General features: G+C 44.1%; 1 protein-coding gene across 2 annotated transcripts in view; it reads right to left on the reverse strand.

The window, feature by feature from the left end:
- Nucleotides 1–3,414: 3,414 nt before the first annotated feature.
- LOC135517784 (unconventional myosin-Vb-like) overlaps nt 3,415–15,992 on the reverse strand; it is an 80,673-nt gene continuing 68,095 nt past the window's right edge. For both annotated transcript variants that reach the window (XM_064942383.1, XM_064942384.1), the window contains exons 28-39: nt 13,048–13,293; nt 10,801–10,895; nt 9,140–9,338; nt 8,842–8,935; nt 8,553–8,702; nt 8,112–8,263; nt 7,858–7,947; nt 7,451–7,601; nt 6,866–7,160; nt 6,452–6,626; nt 6,227–6,307; nt 3,415–6,117 (exon numbers count right to left, since the gene is read on the reverse strand). In XM_064942383.1, coding sequence (XP_064798455.1) covers nt 5,965–6,117; nt 6,227–6,307; nt 6,452–6,626; nt 6,866–7,160; nt 7,451–7,601; nt 7,858–7,947; nt 8,112–8,263; nt 8,553–8,702; nt 8,842–8,935; nt 9,140–9,338; nt 10,801–10,895; nt 13,048–13,293 — 1,881 coding nt within the window. In that variant the 3' untranslated portion in view covers nt 3,415–5,964. The remainder of the gene's footprint in view (nt 6,118–6,226; nt 6,308–6,451; nt 6,627–6,865; nt 7,161–7,450; nt 7,602–7,857; nt 7,948–8,111; nt 8,264–8,552; nt 8,703–8,841; nt 8,936–9,139; nt 9,339–10,800; nt 10,896–13,047; nt 13,294–15,992) is intronic.

A 15,992-nucleotide genomic window follows, 5' to 3' on the forward strand; every position in this document is an offset into this window, starting at 1 on the left:
CTGATAACTGCATTAGGGAAGGGGAGATGGTTATGAGAAGGGTGAAAGGTTAGTTAACACTTGCCTAGCAGCACACCATTCTCTACAATGCGTCGTAAAGCCTGGTTGGTACACATCTGATTCTACGGAGTTCTGAGGAACCAACCAGCCTGCCTCGCCTGAAACCACAAGCTGGCGGCATTATCTCTTCACTCATCTCACAAACATCATCTGCTGTGGTTTTATACCACATGGTTTTATAGAGCTCCACAAGGCCTGGGGAACTGTTCTCTCGTCTGTTTTGTAGTCTCTCTGGGGTTTCTAAATCCTCATCCTTTGACTGAGTGTATAGACTACTTAGTGCTTGTGGGTAAAGGATGACGCATGGTCCCTGTGTGCTGGTGAAAAGAGTCTGTAGTAATGTATTGAAAAGCAACCGCAAAAACCTAAAAAATATATCACATAATTAAAGAGCAACTGTCCCAAAAAGCTACTTTTCATTTTGAAAATGGCCTATGTGGCATCAATATGAAACATTTATTCTTGTGTAAAAATTGACTACAATGTGTAAATAGGATAATTTTTGTCATAAAGTCAACCTCGTCAAAAACTGAGATTTGAGAGATGATATGATAAAATGGTATGTTACTGAATGAAGGGTACCGTAACAGTTTTCCTTGGGTTGGGTTTAGTTTAATACTGCTCAGATGCCCACAGCTGGCAGCACCCAATTAATCATACATTTGAAGCACAGCAGCATTGGACTCGATTGTAATACCCATGGTCAATTCGGTTGTACATTCGACATCCCTCTGGGGCAAGTTAGGCACCATCAGTAAAGGATGTACAAGGAACAATATATTAAAAGGTCAATAGCTCCAAATTTCAATGACTTAACCTCAAACCAACTAAATTGTATTAATTCATTTTCAAATATTTAAAACTTTTATTGAGACAACTAATAGATGTGCAACATTAAAATATTGTGTAATTTTATTGACGGTCCCAAACTAGCCTCAGATATAGTATATCCAAAGTCAAACCAATTTTGCCAGTCGCACACCAGCCGGCTGAAGCTAATTGGTTAAATGATTTGGCTAAGTTTTCCCACCTGCAAACACACACACAGGATACACCCACATCAAACCACACACCGAAACCGACTCACTTTGAATTCAGTAATGGCCGCTAGCATTTCTTAATTAAACAAATCTAAAACAAGGTCAAATCAGGGAGTGCAGTCGACCTTTAAAGATGCACTCCAGGATCTTAAGCACAACAAATTTGTAACATCATATGAATATAAATATATACAGTATATATATTTTTTAGCCCGACAGCATATCATACAAAATGGATGACATGGTACACAAAAAACAGGGACCATTATTGACTCATGAGCAGCACTTTCAAAACTACTGGCTGAAATTATACAAAAGTTTGAGAGTGCATCTTTAACCAAACACAATTAAAACATCCCCATCAAGCATGTAAACAGATTTGGTAAAGTGCTGCTTAAGCCACCTCTGACCTCAACCTTCAGATATATCCTCCACCTCCACTATGAAGGCACACTGAGCTCATACTACTATTGTTTGGCTCATTTCCAGTGAAGCCACACCAAAATAAGCAACTCTTTGAACCTATGTCTGTGGCAGCCACATGAATCTCTCCGCTGCACAGCAACTCTGAGAGCTTCCTGCTTCCTTTTGCTTGTTTCTCTAACCAAGGTTGCACTCAACATCAACAAACTGTTTTGCAATATTCTGTAACAAAGGCAGACCTGGTTGCAGAGGTAACTTAGTGTTTTTGCCTATAAAACTCAACTGAATGACTTTCACCTGCATATCTTTTGACTAATTGGTCAAGAAATCCACCTCCTTATGTCACTCTGTAATTGTGTTCAACATTCACAAATGTAGAGTGGATGTTGTCATCTCACAATGTCTCAAGTCTGTTCTAGTCATACAGCTTAGTGTTTTTGGTGCAGGCGGAGGCAGAGCGATACTGAGTTATCCTCAAGGTCAAAGATGAACCATAGAGGCCCATTTGACAACACGTTTGTCTGAGACACACTTTCATTGATGTAAACCTACCAAAACCGGCTTTAACCCAGAAAGCTGTCATTTGTAATAAGACTGGCAGACAATAGAGATGTTTTTGGTGGTTGTGTCAATGGAGGTCAACCTGTCTACGTCAGCCTTACTGTCAAACTGAACATAACGTGGCCTGGTGTGTTCAGGAGCACATGTACGATGTACAGTTGCCAGCATGGGTTTGAATCAGACCCACTGTTCTGTCAGCATTCCCTCTCCTGCCTTTAATTAAACAGACAGATTTTGATTGGGATTTTTGTGTTATGTTAATTAATTTCCACAGGGCCGCAGAAATTGTAGAAGGGTTAACCTCTATCGTTCTCGATCCAATAAACATACCAAAACGTACAAATATATTTAAAAACAAAACATACCAAACAGCCCTGCAACCCTGCAGCCCTGAGAGCAGAGTTACTACCCACTTGAGAGACTGAAGGTAACCACGGACACGGAGCTAGACAGCCATTCAGTGACAGCTGCTTAGCTGTAGACACAACCGGTCTGCTACCACGTGAGACACTTTCACACGTCGGCTCTGTCCGTGTATTGGTGTTTGTGTGAAATGAAGGTGTGTGTGTGAGAGGAAGAAGGGGAGACTGCCATTTCACCAATACCCACAGACACCAAGTGGTTTCAGGGCTGTCGTTGTGTTATTACAAAAGAGTAACGTAAGTTACTCTTAACTAATAGCCTTTGGAGTAGTTTAAAACATTCCCTAGGGCAATCCCACACAGCAGATAATGTATGCAATTCTGTATTCACATCTGAAAAGTTTTTTTGATAGTGAACAGGCTTTGGTTTTTCCATTTATGTTTTGAGGTTGGACTTTGCACATATAGCTATAACCGATTGATGTCACCTCATTAGTCAGTGTGCGTACACCAGTGCTGATTTGTCATCTCATTAAGTGTTTCATCGGTGCTGGCACAGCTGATATTTAAGAGCGGCTGGCCCAGTACCCCGGTTGTCTTGAGAGATGTGGAGGGTCAACACCTTTAGTTGGCTCTCCAAATTGGATTTCTAGAAAAACATTCCTTTGTCTGGTTTTGTTTTGCTCCACTTTTTTGGTTTACGTCCTGGTAATGTTTTAATTTTGTTTTCCTGTTCTTGGGCAAATTTAGTGGGTTCTCATGGTGGGTGTCTTTTTGGTTCCAGTTGTTGTTGCTAGTTAACTTTCCATGGACACCCCCACAAGTTTCGTTCAGAACCCCTCCTAAAACCCCACGTTTCCTTTTGGCTGTTGTCAGTGACTTTGTTCGATCCTCCTTCTGTTTGAGCAACATTATTTGGTTTTCTTGCTGGGCAACGTAACAATAGTAAACCACAATTCACAACAAAATATAAATTGAACATTTTATTTTTACAACATTTTTTTCAAAGAAAGATTGTGAGGTTACATTTTGTTCAAACTGAGTCAATACACTATTTTAATCCCCCCCCCCCATGACTAAATACATTTCCTAATTATACAGATATGAGATGGAAAACCATACATCACCCTGACCATACAAACATTGTCATATGCATTTGCTTATCATTTACTCATCCACAAAACCAGATCATTGTGGGCTTTCAATGCTTCATCTAAAATAATTCACAATCCTTGATCATTCAATGAGATGTTGGCAGAATAAATGTGTCCATGTCACCATTTTCATACTGTGCAACATGTACTAATCTGCATACAATCAAACACACTTCTATAAAGTCCACATCAAGATTCAACTTTAGGACAAGACCATTGCTTTAGAAAAATCTTCAATTAAGGACAACACATAAATCAATGTATGAACGTTGGCATCCATACTCTAATTACACACCAGGGCCTCGACTCCAGTTTAATTTCATCAATGATTTTACCCAATAAATTACTGGGAGTTTATATATAGAGTGTGCGACTCTATTTTTATATCGATGAACATTACGACATTGTTAAATGTATGCATTGTTTGTGTTTTCTAACTGTTATTATGGCACACAGGGCCCATAGACTGAAGGCCTCTGGGGATGTGGCCCCTGTGAAATATTTTATTCTGTGTATAGCCTCATGATATAATGGATATGATCGTAAGTTATGACATAAAGAGGAATGCAGTGAAAAATACTGAACTTCCAGTCTTAACATAAGCAATATCAAGTTCTTTAGAGTAGCAGAAAGGTGAGTAGCAGAAAGGATGTGATCGGAACCTGCATCTGAAACTCTACTATAATGGCACAAAATCGACAGAAGACCAAGTTATATAACCACACAACGGAAATAGGAATGACACTCAAAATGAGCGAGTAGTAGTGTAAGAAAAAGCCTGCTCCCTTTACCATAAACTCTCAACAGTAATAAAAAATAACTAAAATAAACACATGAACATATTCCAGACAAAATACAAGCACAAGGTGAATCAAAGATGGTCCTGTACATGTTAGTGGCATCATTAGTAGCTAGAGACCTTTCCCCACACAGGCTTTGTTCTAGTAAAAGCTGCTCTGATATCTCTGAACGTGATTTGAAGACGAGCTTAAAACTTCAGAGGCTCAACAACAGTATGTGTTTTCTATCCAATAGGAATAGCCGGTGCGGAAACAGTGGAGTTGCAGACATGATCTGTTATTTATTACTTCAGTTTCATGGAGCAGATACGCTCGCAGTCTTAACTTTGAGATACAGTGCTCTCCAAGTATCATCATGAAGTGACTTTGACCTTCCACGTGCTCTCTGCTTCACAACTGTGGCAGCAGTCCAAGGAAACGACAGTCTTGCCAACTCCTGCCAGTCATTGTCATGCCATGCAGGAGTTGGCAAGACCGCACAAACAGATTTGAAAGCAGGCTAAGTCTGTCCTGCAGGAATACGGCTATTTCCTTACTCTGCACAGGAGACTCTCCAGTCCCATTTTCAAGTTCTCTCTCGCCCATCTCGACTCAACCCTAGTCTTCACAAACACATGGATCTACCCCACTTACGTAAAGCTTGCCTTCACTTCTCCTGATTCGGAGATGATACGGGTTCAATTCATTTTGAATGGAATTCAGCGTAAAAACGACAACTAATCTCTCAGAGATTTGTTGAGCGCTTCAGACTTCCTGGACCATAGCGTGTAGTAGGAGATGGTGTGACGGTGTGCTCGGATCTGAACACAGAAGAGATATGGCTCTTATATAAAGATCAAACTCGAGCCTCAGTGAGAGAAGGGCTCTGAAGACTGAGGATTCCTCAAGGCAGAGGAAGGATCGAGAGCAGCAGAGCCACAGTGCTGCGTGTAGACTGTGAGTCACAAACAGAGCCACTGCAATGCAGGGCTGCTCCCGAGTCTGATCTGCTGTCCATTGACAGGGTGTAGAGATGAGTGAGGCTACAATTAACTCATCATGAGGAAGCCAGACTGACACGGTAGACCACTGCCTACTGTACAATAAATAAAACAGGACACTGAATGCTTGGCGGAGTGGCTAACTGGGAATCAATACCTTGTCAATGGAAGTGAGAGCACACATTTACACAGATTCAATTCATCTTTAAGAGGAATGTATTTACAGTCGGCTTACCATAGAGAGACGACTTACAGCGAATTAAAATACATTTGACTGTATGGGACAGAACTGACGAAGCACAGCATCTCAATAGCCCACTGTAGAAGACGCCAAATAGAGGAAGCAGTTGTGGGCAGCTCTAAAGAATGACTTGACACATTCTGCTGGATTTACACAGACCGAAGCTTGACAGCATCCATTGTTGGTCAGCTGGAAGGTTATTTTGCCTTCCATTGAGCGCTGTAGACTTGGCACCCTCTGCTGTTTAGCAGAGCAACTGAAAGCTACCCAGGTTAGAGGGAGCTCCGTTGGGCTCTGCTTCTCCTTGCTAAGAACCAGGCCTGTGGTAGGACTCGCTGAAGCCTCAGACTCGAGTGAGGAAGTGTAGGCTGAGGTTGGCAGGGATGTGAAGGGTCTCCAGGCTGAGGGCTGAGGGGGTATAGGGGAACAGGACAGGGAAGGTGTGCTTGGTGTCCACCAGGAGCATTGGGACATCGTTCCTCTCCTGCAGACGATTCTGAGGACAAGATTTTTTTAAAACAACATGAATAAATGGCATGGAAAATAGATTATATTTGACTGGAAGTGGTTTCAATCACTCATTATAACAGACAGAGAGTTGTTACCTGGATGTTTCTGATGAAGGACACAGTTACTCTTTCCTCAAACTCGTTGAGCGGGGTGTAGAGGTTGAGGATTTTCACAATCTGTATGACCAATAGGACACTGGTTAGTATATGAAGACACGTCACTCTTCCTGTGAACTTTGAGACGGAGTTAAGGGGCGTTCCGGTGCTCAAGGATTGGTGATGTGCAACAGGCTCGTTTCTGTAACAGGTGTATGAGTGTACCTGTTGCATGGTGAGAGCGGTACACAGTGAGCAGATGGCCTCGGCGTCCTGGGACGTCTTCTTCTTGACCTGAAGCAGCTGGGCGGCCTGGATGACGGGCTCCATGTTAATCACCGCCCCGCTCTGGTGGAGGTTCTTCCCCCGAAGCCACTCCTCCATCTGACTGATGTTGTACCTGACCAATCCCAGTGAAAGACACTTAGTAGTACAGACCCACCTCTTCAGTGACGGGTCATAAATCAAACCCTTATGCTACTTTCTCTCTCTAACAGTACTGAGTGCTCCTCTTAGCTATAGTGTATGTAGCATTAAGGGCCTTCTCCTGGTCAGTCCCGAGTAACATATAATATCCCCAGCATGGTTCTGTATGTGTGTAATATATATACACACACACACATAAATAAACAAACATACCGGAGCTGCATGCCAGTGCTCCAGGAGCAGACGTCTTTCCTGAGCAGCAGGTTGTTGAGGGTGACAGCGTTGATGCTGTAGAACAGCTGCCGGATCACCTGACCTGCTATCTCTGGGTCCAGGCCGTGCTCGCCCATCACCCCGTGGAACTGGCCCAGCTGTCTGATCAGGGCCTCCAGGGTGTAGCTCCCTGGGCCCTCCTCGTCCTTGTCCATGCTGGAGGAGCGGTTCCTGTAACCCATGGGCTTCACTCCCGCCAGGCTGGGGATAGACTCACTCTCCAACATGGCCGACACTGCCCAGTTGAAGGGAGGAGATAGATATGAATGAATGAACATTGCGTTAACTATAGGTTTAATTGGCTCACTTTCCTTCTTTTAGGAAACCTAAGTACTGAACTGAACCTTCAGCTGTGGAAAATATAGATCGGTATAATAAGGGATTTAAAACACATTTATATATGTCAAAACAAAACAGCGGTACAATCAACCCAGAATGAAGAAACAGTTGGTCAATTTCCAAGTCCATTGTCTCCAACTTCTGGACCATACAGTTCTTGCCCACCGAGCTGCCCCAGCGCCTCACCGATCATGGGCTGCATCACATGCTCTGCCACCTTGACGAGCTGCTGGTAGATCTGGATGGAGAGGTCACTCAGCACCTGGCGGTACTCTGCCAGGTCAAAGTTCTTCAGACAGTGCTCATTCTGCTTGGCCGTGTTCTGAGTCATAAACGCCTGGGAAAACAGCAAGAAAGGAATGAGAGTCGTAGAGAGCTACGATTTGTAGAGTAGGTTAAAGCAAGTGCATGTCAATCTGCACATCTGTAAAATGCATCGTGCATGGAGAGGAATCAAGGAGTCGTCAGACTGTATAAATGTCAGACAACCTACCCCTTATTTCAACCAGCTAAAGTACTGAGCATCCTTTCTAGCATCCCGTCACAGTTCATAATAAGCAGAATGATCTCTGATCGTTCAAAGTAAGGCTCACCTCATCTCCACTGTACTGCTTGAGACAGTGCAGCAGACGGCTCGTGTTGGCCAGCCAGAAGGAGGTCATCTCAAAGTCATCATTGTTTTTCTGCAGAGGCATTGCAAAATGAAAAGAATGTTCAAATACCAGAGTCGCTGTACTCCATTCTGACCGAGCGTTCCTCGCAACTTACTTCCAAAGACTGTGCACCGCGTTAAAGTATGTGAGTGAAGTCTCCATCTGTATGCGGGATTACAACTCTGTATCTATACCTTGAGGACCTTCTTAATGGCGTTGATGGTGGAGGTGAGCAGAGAGTGGACCTTCTGGTCATCGTTGATGTAGTCCGCATGGCGGATGCACATGAAGAGGATGTAGGCAGGTAGGCAGGGCACTGTTGCTGATACAGCGTGGGGCTTCATGTCTGGAACACCAAACAGCACATCTTAGTTATTACAATAACACTGTAATCACAATAACATTACACTAACACTGCATTACAATAAGTTATTCCAATGACATTACAGTGACATTCCATTTCTATAACAGAGAGTGATGTGTCCTGGAACAGGTTCCTCCACTAATTTCAGTTATCATTGTAAGTCATCGTGTGGATTTGAGAATACAGTGATACGCTCTGGACTTGACAGGTGTTTGTACTTGGGATGCTGTCATATTGTGTGATGAGCCGACTTTCTGCCGCCACGTCGTACCGGTGATGAGCGTTTTGACCAGCAGGGCCTCGTCCTCTTTGTAGTACTCCAGCATGCCCTCAAAGTCCTTCTCTCTGCGCTGGACAGTCACCTGACGGGTCATCTCTGGTTTGGCCGTGGTGGACTGGGATGCTGCTGCAGTCACGGACACTGGACAGAGCAGAGGACAAAGTGGTCACTGATACCGCAACAACCATCATACACTATGTCCCTTTTTTGGCCTTTACAGCTTAGTGAGACCAATCAATGAATAGGCTACAGAATTCATTAGGAGCTCCAGGTCTCTCACCTTCCAGCTCCTGTACTTTCTTCATGTAGATCCTCAGCTGCTTCTTCAGCTTCCTCTCGTTCTTCTCCAGTTTCTCAACAAGCTCTTTTAAGTCCTATAGTAACAAAAACATTCAAGATGGTCAACTCTACACTAACTTTCAGAGCTCTGGGCTGTTCCATTCCAATAGGTGCCCCTGGGCCTGTATTCACAAAGAGTCGCTCAGAGTAGGACTGCTGATACAGGATCAGTTTTGCCTTTTGATCATAATAGTATGGTTGAGAGTCCTAGAGCAGCACCCTGGTTGCAGTGTTCTCACCAGGTTGTCGTTGGTGAGGCGGGTGATCTCCTGCTGGACGCTGTACTCCACCTGGGCCTCAGGGGACAGAGACATGGTGTGGTTTAGCATCTCCTGCTTCTTCTCTATGTCGTCCCTTAGCAGCTCAATCTGGGTGCGGAACGCCTCCAGTTCATCCTCGTGCTTCCTGGCCTGAGACTGGAGCTGGGCCTCCAACAGCCTGGGGGAAAGGAGGAGAGGGGGAGACAGGAAGGAGGAGGAGAGAGGAGATGGTTACAATAAGCCTAAAACTGACAACCTTCCCAAACGTCTAACTTGTAGCATTGTGGAGACTTTATTAAGTATAGTTTCATAGCTCATTAACTCGCATCTTAACCCCCACAGTTTGTGCCTCTTTTAGGCATAGCAATGGGGGAGAGGATTAAACAGGAAGGCAGTAAGTAGAGAAGGAAAGCAGAAGATAACCTGGCCACTTGCTTTAGACCCTGGTATGCCAGGCCCAGCTCGCCATCTTCATTCAAATAACCCCAGTCAGAAGCTTTGCTGCCGGCGGCAAGCCAGGAGAGATAGAGATAGAGAGATAGAGGAAAAGAGAGAGATGGCAAGAAGAAAGGAGTGACAGGAGGAAGTGAAACAAAAATGGACAGGGGAAAACAGAACAGAGCAATAGGAGTTAGCACCACAGAGAGGTAGAGCAGAACCAGAGATTCTCCAGTTAAAATCCTATAGCTGACATAGGAACAGGCTCTCACACAGACAGACAGACAGACAGACACTAACATCACCCTTTTAAAACCCGGTCACGGTGAGAGAGTGTCCTTATATCAGCATCTGCCTCTCATTTCTGCCATCTATCTGCATTCTGCCATAATGACGACGTCTAACAAATACCTCCGGGTTCAAAGGTTCTACTCTGCAGACACAACAGAGATGTTCAAATCACCCTGGCATTTTGGCTAGGTCTCTCAAACCGGTCCAGGACACGGAATGAAAGATATTAAAAAAACAGGAATAGATTGTGGGTCAAAGGAAGATTGCTTTGGATCGAGATAAATCGGTGTGCTTCGAGTGGCTCATTACGAGCAGCACAAATGTCTTTCCTCCCTGGCAATCTGAGTGCTATCTAAGTCCCCTCACTCACTTACTGTCTGAGGGTTCTGTTATTGATGATGACAGAGGGCCATGAAGGTAGATGGCTCAGGAAGGATATTACTGTGTCAATTTCAATAGGGTGGAATCAAAAGCAGGGCAGTTTTCCATGAATATGTCATTATACCGTCAAAGTGATTGGGACAGTTTTGGTGAGAAAGGTGATCGGATGTTACCCTGAGAGTAATCTCCTGTGGTCTGTCACCTTGAGCATACTGTAGCTACACTGTGTCTGTTGGGCTAAGCGCCGGACATAGAAGTACAGCAGTGGAGGTCTCTAGGCAATTTCTAGTTAGACAAAACAATAGTAGCACTGGCAACAGTTTGATGTAGTCACATGGAATGATAACCACCAGACACTTTCCTCATTTGCATTTCACTCTGTCAATCCAGAAGTATAAATGCGATATTTACATTGAAAAACATTCTGTGCGCCAGTGGGTATGACAAAAAAAAACACACAAAAAGATGAAACACGCACTGGCCTGTGATATGGCATTACTGTACTTCCAATATAAGGTAAAGACACTTACTTCTTAGACTCACAGATTCCATGATAGGACCTCAGAGCCTCCTCCTTGTCTATGGGCTTCTTGCTGTTGATCCATTCAGGCAAGTTATTGGTTTCCTATGGAGAGAGGGGGACATGAAGGTCAATTTATGATACCCTTGAAGAGGTAGTAAAACCCGTGGGACTGCTTTATAAGGTAATGACATTCATCCGACTCGTCTCTTTCCCTCTTTAGGTCAAAACTAGTCTGTGTTTAACACACACTCATAAACCTGAGTCATAGGCCATATTGTAGTAGAGCTGCCCTCAACATACTTCCATATTACAGGCCAGCGCCTCTAATATCTGCATCTGAACTAATCAGCTTCAACAGTTGGGAAAGGAAGAATCAGAGCGACAGGCCATCATCTCAGTGGAGTCAGTCACCACCCTTCTAAGGAGTATGACACGCAAAGCATATCCTCCACTAGCCAAGCAGGTGGGACTGGGAGAGTGCAGCTCAGGAGTGTCTGAAACATTACCTAGATGTGGGGGGGGGGGGGGGGTAGAAGTGGAAACGCCTGAGTGAATGAGAGCTGTCTGTTCTGCTGCCTCCCGCACACCATGCTCTCTCTCTCTCTCTCCCTGCTCTCCTGTCCTGATGCACTCCCTTCTCAAACCAAACGCCTGGCTACCCACGGTGTTTAACAGCAGTGAGGATCATATTCAGAACTCTCATCAGGAGGACAAAACTACAGGTGAATGCCGCGCTGGATTATTGCAGTGTAAGGGCTGATCTGTCAGACTCTGTCATTCTCAGTTCCAGTTGGAGGTCAGGCACGGAGGCCAGTCTCTCTCATATGTCTCATAATGTGACCTCTCCAGTTACATGATTGTCTGCTTGTACCTCTGTCTAAATCCAACTGGAAACATTTGATTAAATATTCCAGTGTTTTGTTTGGGTAAGATACAGGTCACTGGAATCCATAACATACAGTGCAAGACTATCACTTGCTTTTCCATCACTGGCTGACTTGACTCAATTACGCTGCATAATGATAATAATTCTGTTGACCTTCAACCCACATGAGTCACAAACAAGAAGTATATCAGAGATCCTTAAACCAACGTTCAGGATTTGTTTCTTTTTTACCTACATTTTTTTGTCACGTTACAGAAACAGCTTCCAAATGAGTTCTGTAGATCAAAAAGCTAGGTATTGTTATTTTACAGATTTTACCCTCAGGTAGTTGTTGGGGAATTATTAGATTACTTGGTAAATATTACTGCACTGTCGGGAACTAGAAGCACAAGCATTTCGCTACACTCGCAATAACATCTGCTAACCATGTGTATGTGACCAAAACATTTTAATTTGATTTATTTGTATGTTTTATGGTTGGACATAAAAGACTGTAAAAACACCAGCAAATCAGCTCCAAGTAATTTACATTTTGGAAAGTATTCCCATGCAGAATAGAAAGATACTTCATGTGATCGTACACTCTTGTATACAAATGTAAGCAAGGTGTGAAATTATTATGTTTTAGTCAAACATATCGGTTTGTGTATCTTGCGGTCACAATGTGCAGTCTGCAAATGATTTGTAATTATGTTCCGGCATCCTGACCATCCACTAGAGAAGAAAACAATATGCCTGGGGCCAAGAGAACAGGGGCCTGCTAGATAATGTTTTCATATTGGCATAATTTCATATAGTGCTGTTGTGTGCATTGCGGTTGTGTATCGTTACTATATTAAGCTTAGACACGCCTCCCCATACTGTACCTGCCTTCCAGATGCAAAGCTCCATCGAAGCTGTAGTAATCTCATCATTCTAACAAATTACTTCCTGGTTCGATAAAAGGCTATTTTATTGCTTCTTTGCTATAAATAATTAAATAATTAATTAATTAAATAAATAAATATATATATATGGGCAATTTGGATAACTAGGGCCACTAACAACTTGCTGTGAAGTCGTGGAGACAAGCTGTGGAACATTCTTTCAACCCTTGGCCTATAGCCCCAGTGGAAATCTAATTAGCATAAAAACATCCCCATCAAAGTCCATCTGCTTAAACTATAGATATGCGTGACATGCTGAGACTCATGAACATGGTGTTCTCTGTTTTGCGCTAGAACGCAAGCCTCACAAGACTAATTTGAAGGTCCTTGGTACCAGTTTAATATGTAGATAACCAATAGGGCCATATAAACTGGACAATAAACACTTCCCATTGGACAAATTAAGCCATGTCACCTTTCAGCTCCCAGTTTGGTGACTTACAATGTGATTGGTTGTCTCCTTCTCTTTCTGCTGGGCTGCAGTGACAATCTGACTCCTGAGGATAAGGACCTCCTCCTTACGCACATCCAGCTCCTCATTGGCTGCCTTGAGCTGGCCCAGCAACAGGTTGTAGCCGTCCTGAAGCTCATTGGAGGAGCTGTTCTTGGAGGCGCGGTCAGCGATGGCCTTCCTCAGCTCGTTCAGGTCATTCTTCAGCTTCTTGTTCTCAGATTCCAGCTCCTGTCTCTGTGGAAAAACAAGGCCAAAGTTCAAAGAGATTTATCGGCAATCTAAAATTGAATTTTGGTAATCGTCGGTAATAAAAGTAATGAAATGCCAAGGCTCAATGTAAGGAAGAACCCAAATAGTTGAATTAGCTGGCCAGTGTGACAGCACCACTAAATGTGAAGGATATGTCATACATTGTAAGTGATTATAATCCATCCGCTGTCTCATGTTGCACAGACAATGAGCATTAAGGAGACATAAGTATTCCTGAAGCCTCTAACCGTTTCCCCAGGACAGGCAAGCAAAAGGTAGAGGGGAGGTGTAGGATATGGGATCAGACTTTATAACAGTATTGCTTCCGTCCCTCTCCTCGTCCCAACCTGGGCTTGAACCAGGGACCCTCTGGACACGTTGACAACAGTAACCCTCGAAGCACCGTTACCCATCGCTCCACAAAAGCCGCGGCCCTTGCAGGGCAAGGGAACCAACTACTTCAAAGTCTCAGAGCGAGTGACGTCACAGAATGAAATGCTAAAAGCGCACACCGCTAACTAGCTAGCCATTTCACACCGGTTACACACACCCCCTTTGACCTCCTCCTTTTCTGCAGCAACCAGTGATCCGGGTCAACAGCATCAATGCGATAAACTTTTTTTCTACGACTACAAATAGTTTTCTACGCGTGATAAACACAAAATGTTAAGGCAGTTATTTTACTTATGGCCCTCGGAAAAGACCTGCACATCTGCATTTGTAAATCAAAACGTGTTTGTGGATGGTGATTTACATTTGTGAATATATTTGGCATGATATTGATTCCATCCTATTACCCAAGGTGCATTGGACAGTTTATTAGGTACAACATTCCGTCCACAAAAATGGAGTGCTCCTACAGACAGGAGTCACATGGCCGTGGCTTGCTATGTAAAATCAAGCAGAGAGGCATTGAGGCATTCAGTTACTGTTCAATTGAACTAAGCGACTTTGAGCGTGGTATGATCGTCAGTGTCAGGCGTGCTGGTTCCACAATCCACTAAAATTGATTAAATTGTTTCCCCCCCAATCTACACACAATACCCCACAATGACAAAGCAAAAACAGATCTGATAAAATAACATTTTAAAAATGGATATATCACATTTACATTTTACAACCCCTTGGGTTGTGCCGTGGCGGAGATCTATGTGGGCTATACTCGGCCTTGTCTCAGGATGGTAAGTTGGTGGTTGAAGATATCCCTCTAGTGGTGTGGGGGCTGTGCTTTGGCAAAGTGGGTGGGGTTACATACTGCCCGTTTGGCCCTGTTCGGGGGTATCATCGGATGGGGCCACAATGTCTCCTGACCCCTCGTCTCAGCCTCCAGTATTAATGCTGCAGTAGTTTATGTGTCAGGGGGCTTAGGGTCAGTCTGCTATATCTGGAGTATTTCTCCTGTCTTATCCGGTGTCCTATGTGAATTTAAGTATGCTCGCTCTAATTCTCTCTCTCGGAGGACCTGAGCCCTAGGACATGCCTCAGGACTACCTGGCATGATGACCCCTTGCTGTCCCCAGTCCACCTAGCCGTGCAGCTGCTCCAGTTTCAACTGTTCTGCCTGTGACTATGGAACCCTGACCTGTTCACCGGACGTGCTACCTGTCCGAGACCTGCTATTTTCTACTCTCTAGAGACAGCAGGATGATCGGTAGACATACTCTCAATGATCGGCTATGAAAAGCCAACTGACATTTACTCCTGAGGTGCTGACTTGTTGCACCCTCGACAACTACTGTGATTATTATTATTTGACCATGCTGGTCATTTATGAACATTTGAACATCTTGGCCATGTTCTGTTATAATCTCCATCCGGGCACAGCCAGAAAAGGACTGGCCACCCCTCATAGCCAGGTTCCTCTCTAGGTTTCGGCCTTTCTAGGGAGTTTTTCCTAGTCACCGTGATTCTACACCTGTATTGCTTGCTGTTTGGGGTTTTAGGCTGGGTTTCTGTACAGCACTTTGAGATATCAGCTGATGTAAGAAGGGCTATATAAATAAATTTGATTTGACATAAGTATTCAGACCCTTTAATCAGTACTTTGTTGAAGCACATTTGGCAACGATTACAGCCTCGGGTCTTCTTGGGTATGACGCTACAAGCTTGGCACACCTGTATTTGAGGAGTTTCTCCCATTCCTCTCTGCAGATCCTCTCAAGCTCGATCAGGTTGAGAGGAGAGCGTCGCTGCACAGCTATTTTCACGTCTCTTCAGAGATGTTAGATCAGGTTCAAGTCCGGGCTCTGGCTGGACCACTCAAGGACATTGAGAGACTTGTCCTGAAGCAACTCCTGCGTTGTCTTGACTGTGTGCTTAGATTTGTCTTGTTGGAAGGTTAACCTTTTTCATCAAGGCTCTCTCTGTACTCCGTTCATCTTTCCCTCGATCCTGACGAGCCTCAAAGTCCCTGCCGCTGAAAAACATCCCCTCAGCATGATGCTACCACCACCATGTTTCACCGTATGGATGGTGCCAGGTTTCCTCCAAACGTGACGCTTTGCATTCAGGAAAAATAGTTCAATCTTGGTTCCATCAGACCAAAGAATCTGGTTTCTCATGGTCTTAGAGTCCTTTAGGTGCCTTTTGGCAAACTCCAAGCGGGCTGCCATGTGCCTTTTACTGAGGAGTGGCTTCCGCCTGGCCACTCTACCATAAAGGCCTGATTGGTGCTGCAGAGATGG

This window comes from Oncorhynchus masou, chromosome 28 (assembly GCF_036934945.1).
Source record: "Oncorhynchus masou masou isolate Uvic2021 chromosome 28, UVic_Omas_1.1, whole genome shotgun sequence".
Lineage (NCBI taxonomy): Eukaryota > Metazoa > Chordata > Actinopteri > Salmoniformes > Salmonidae > Oncorhynchus > Oncorhynchus masou.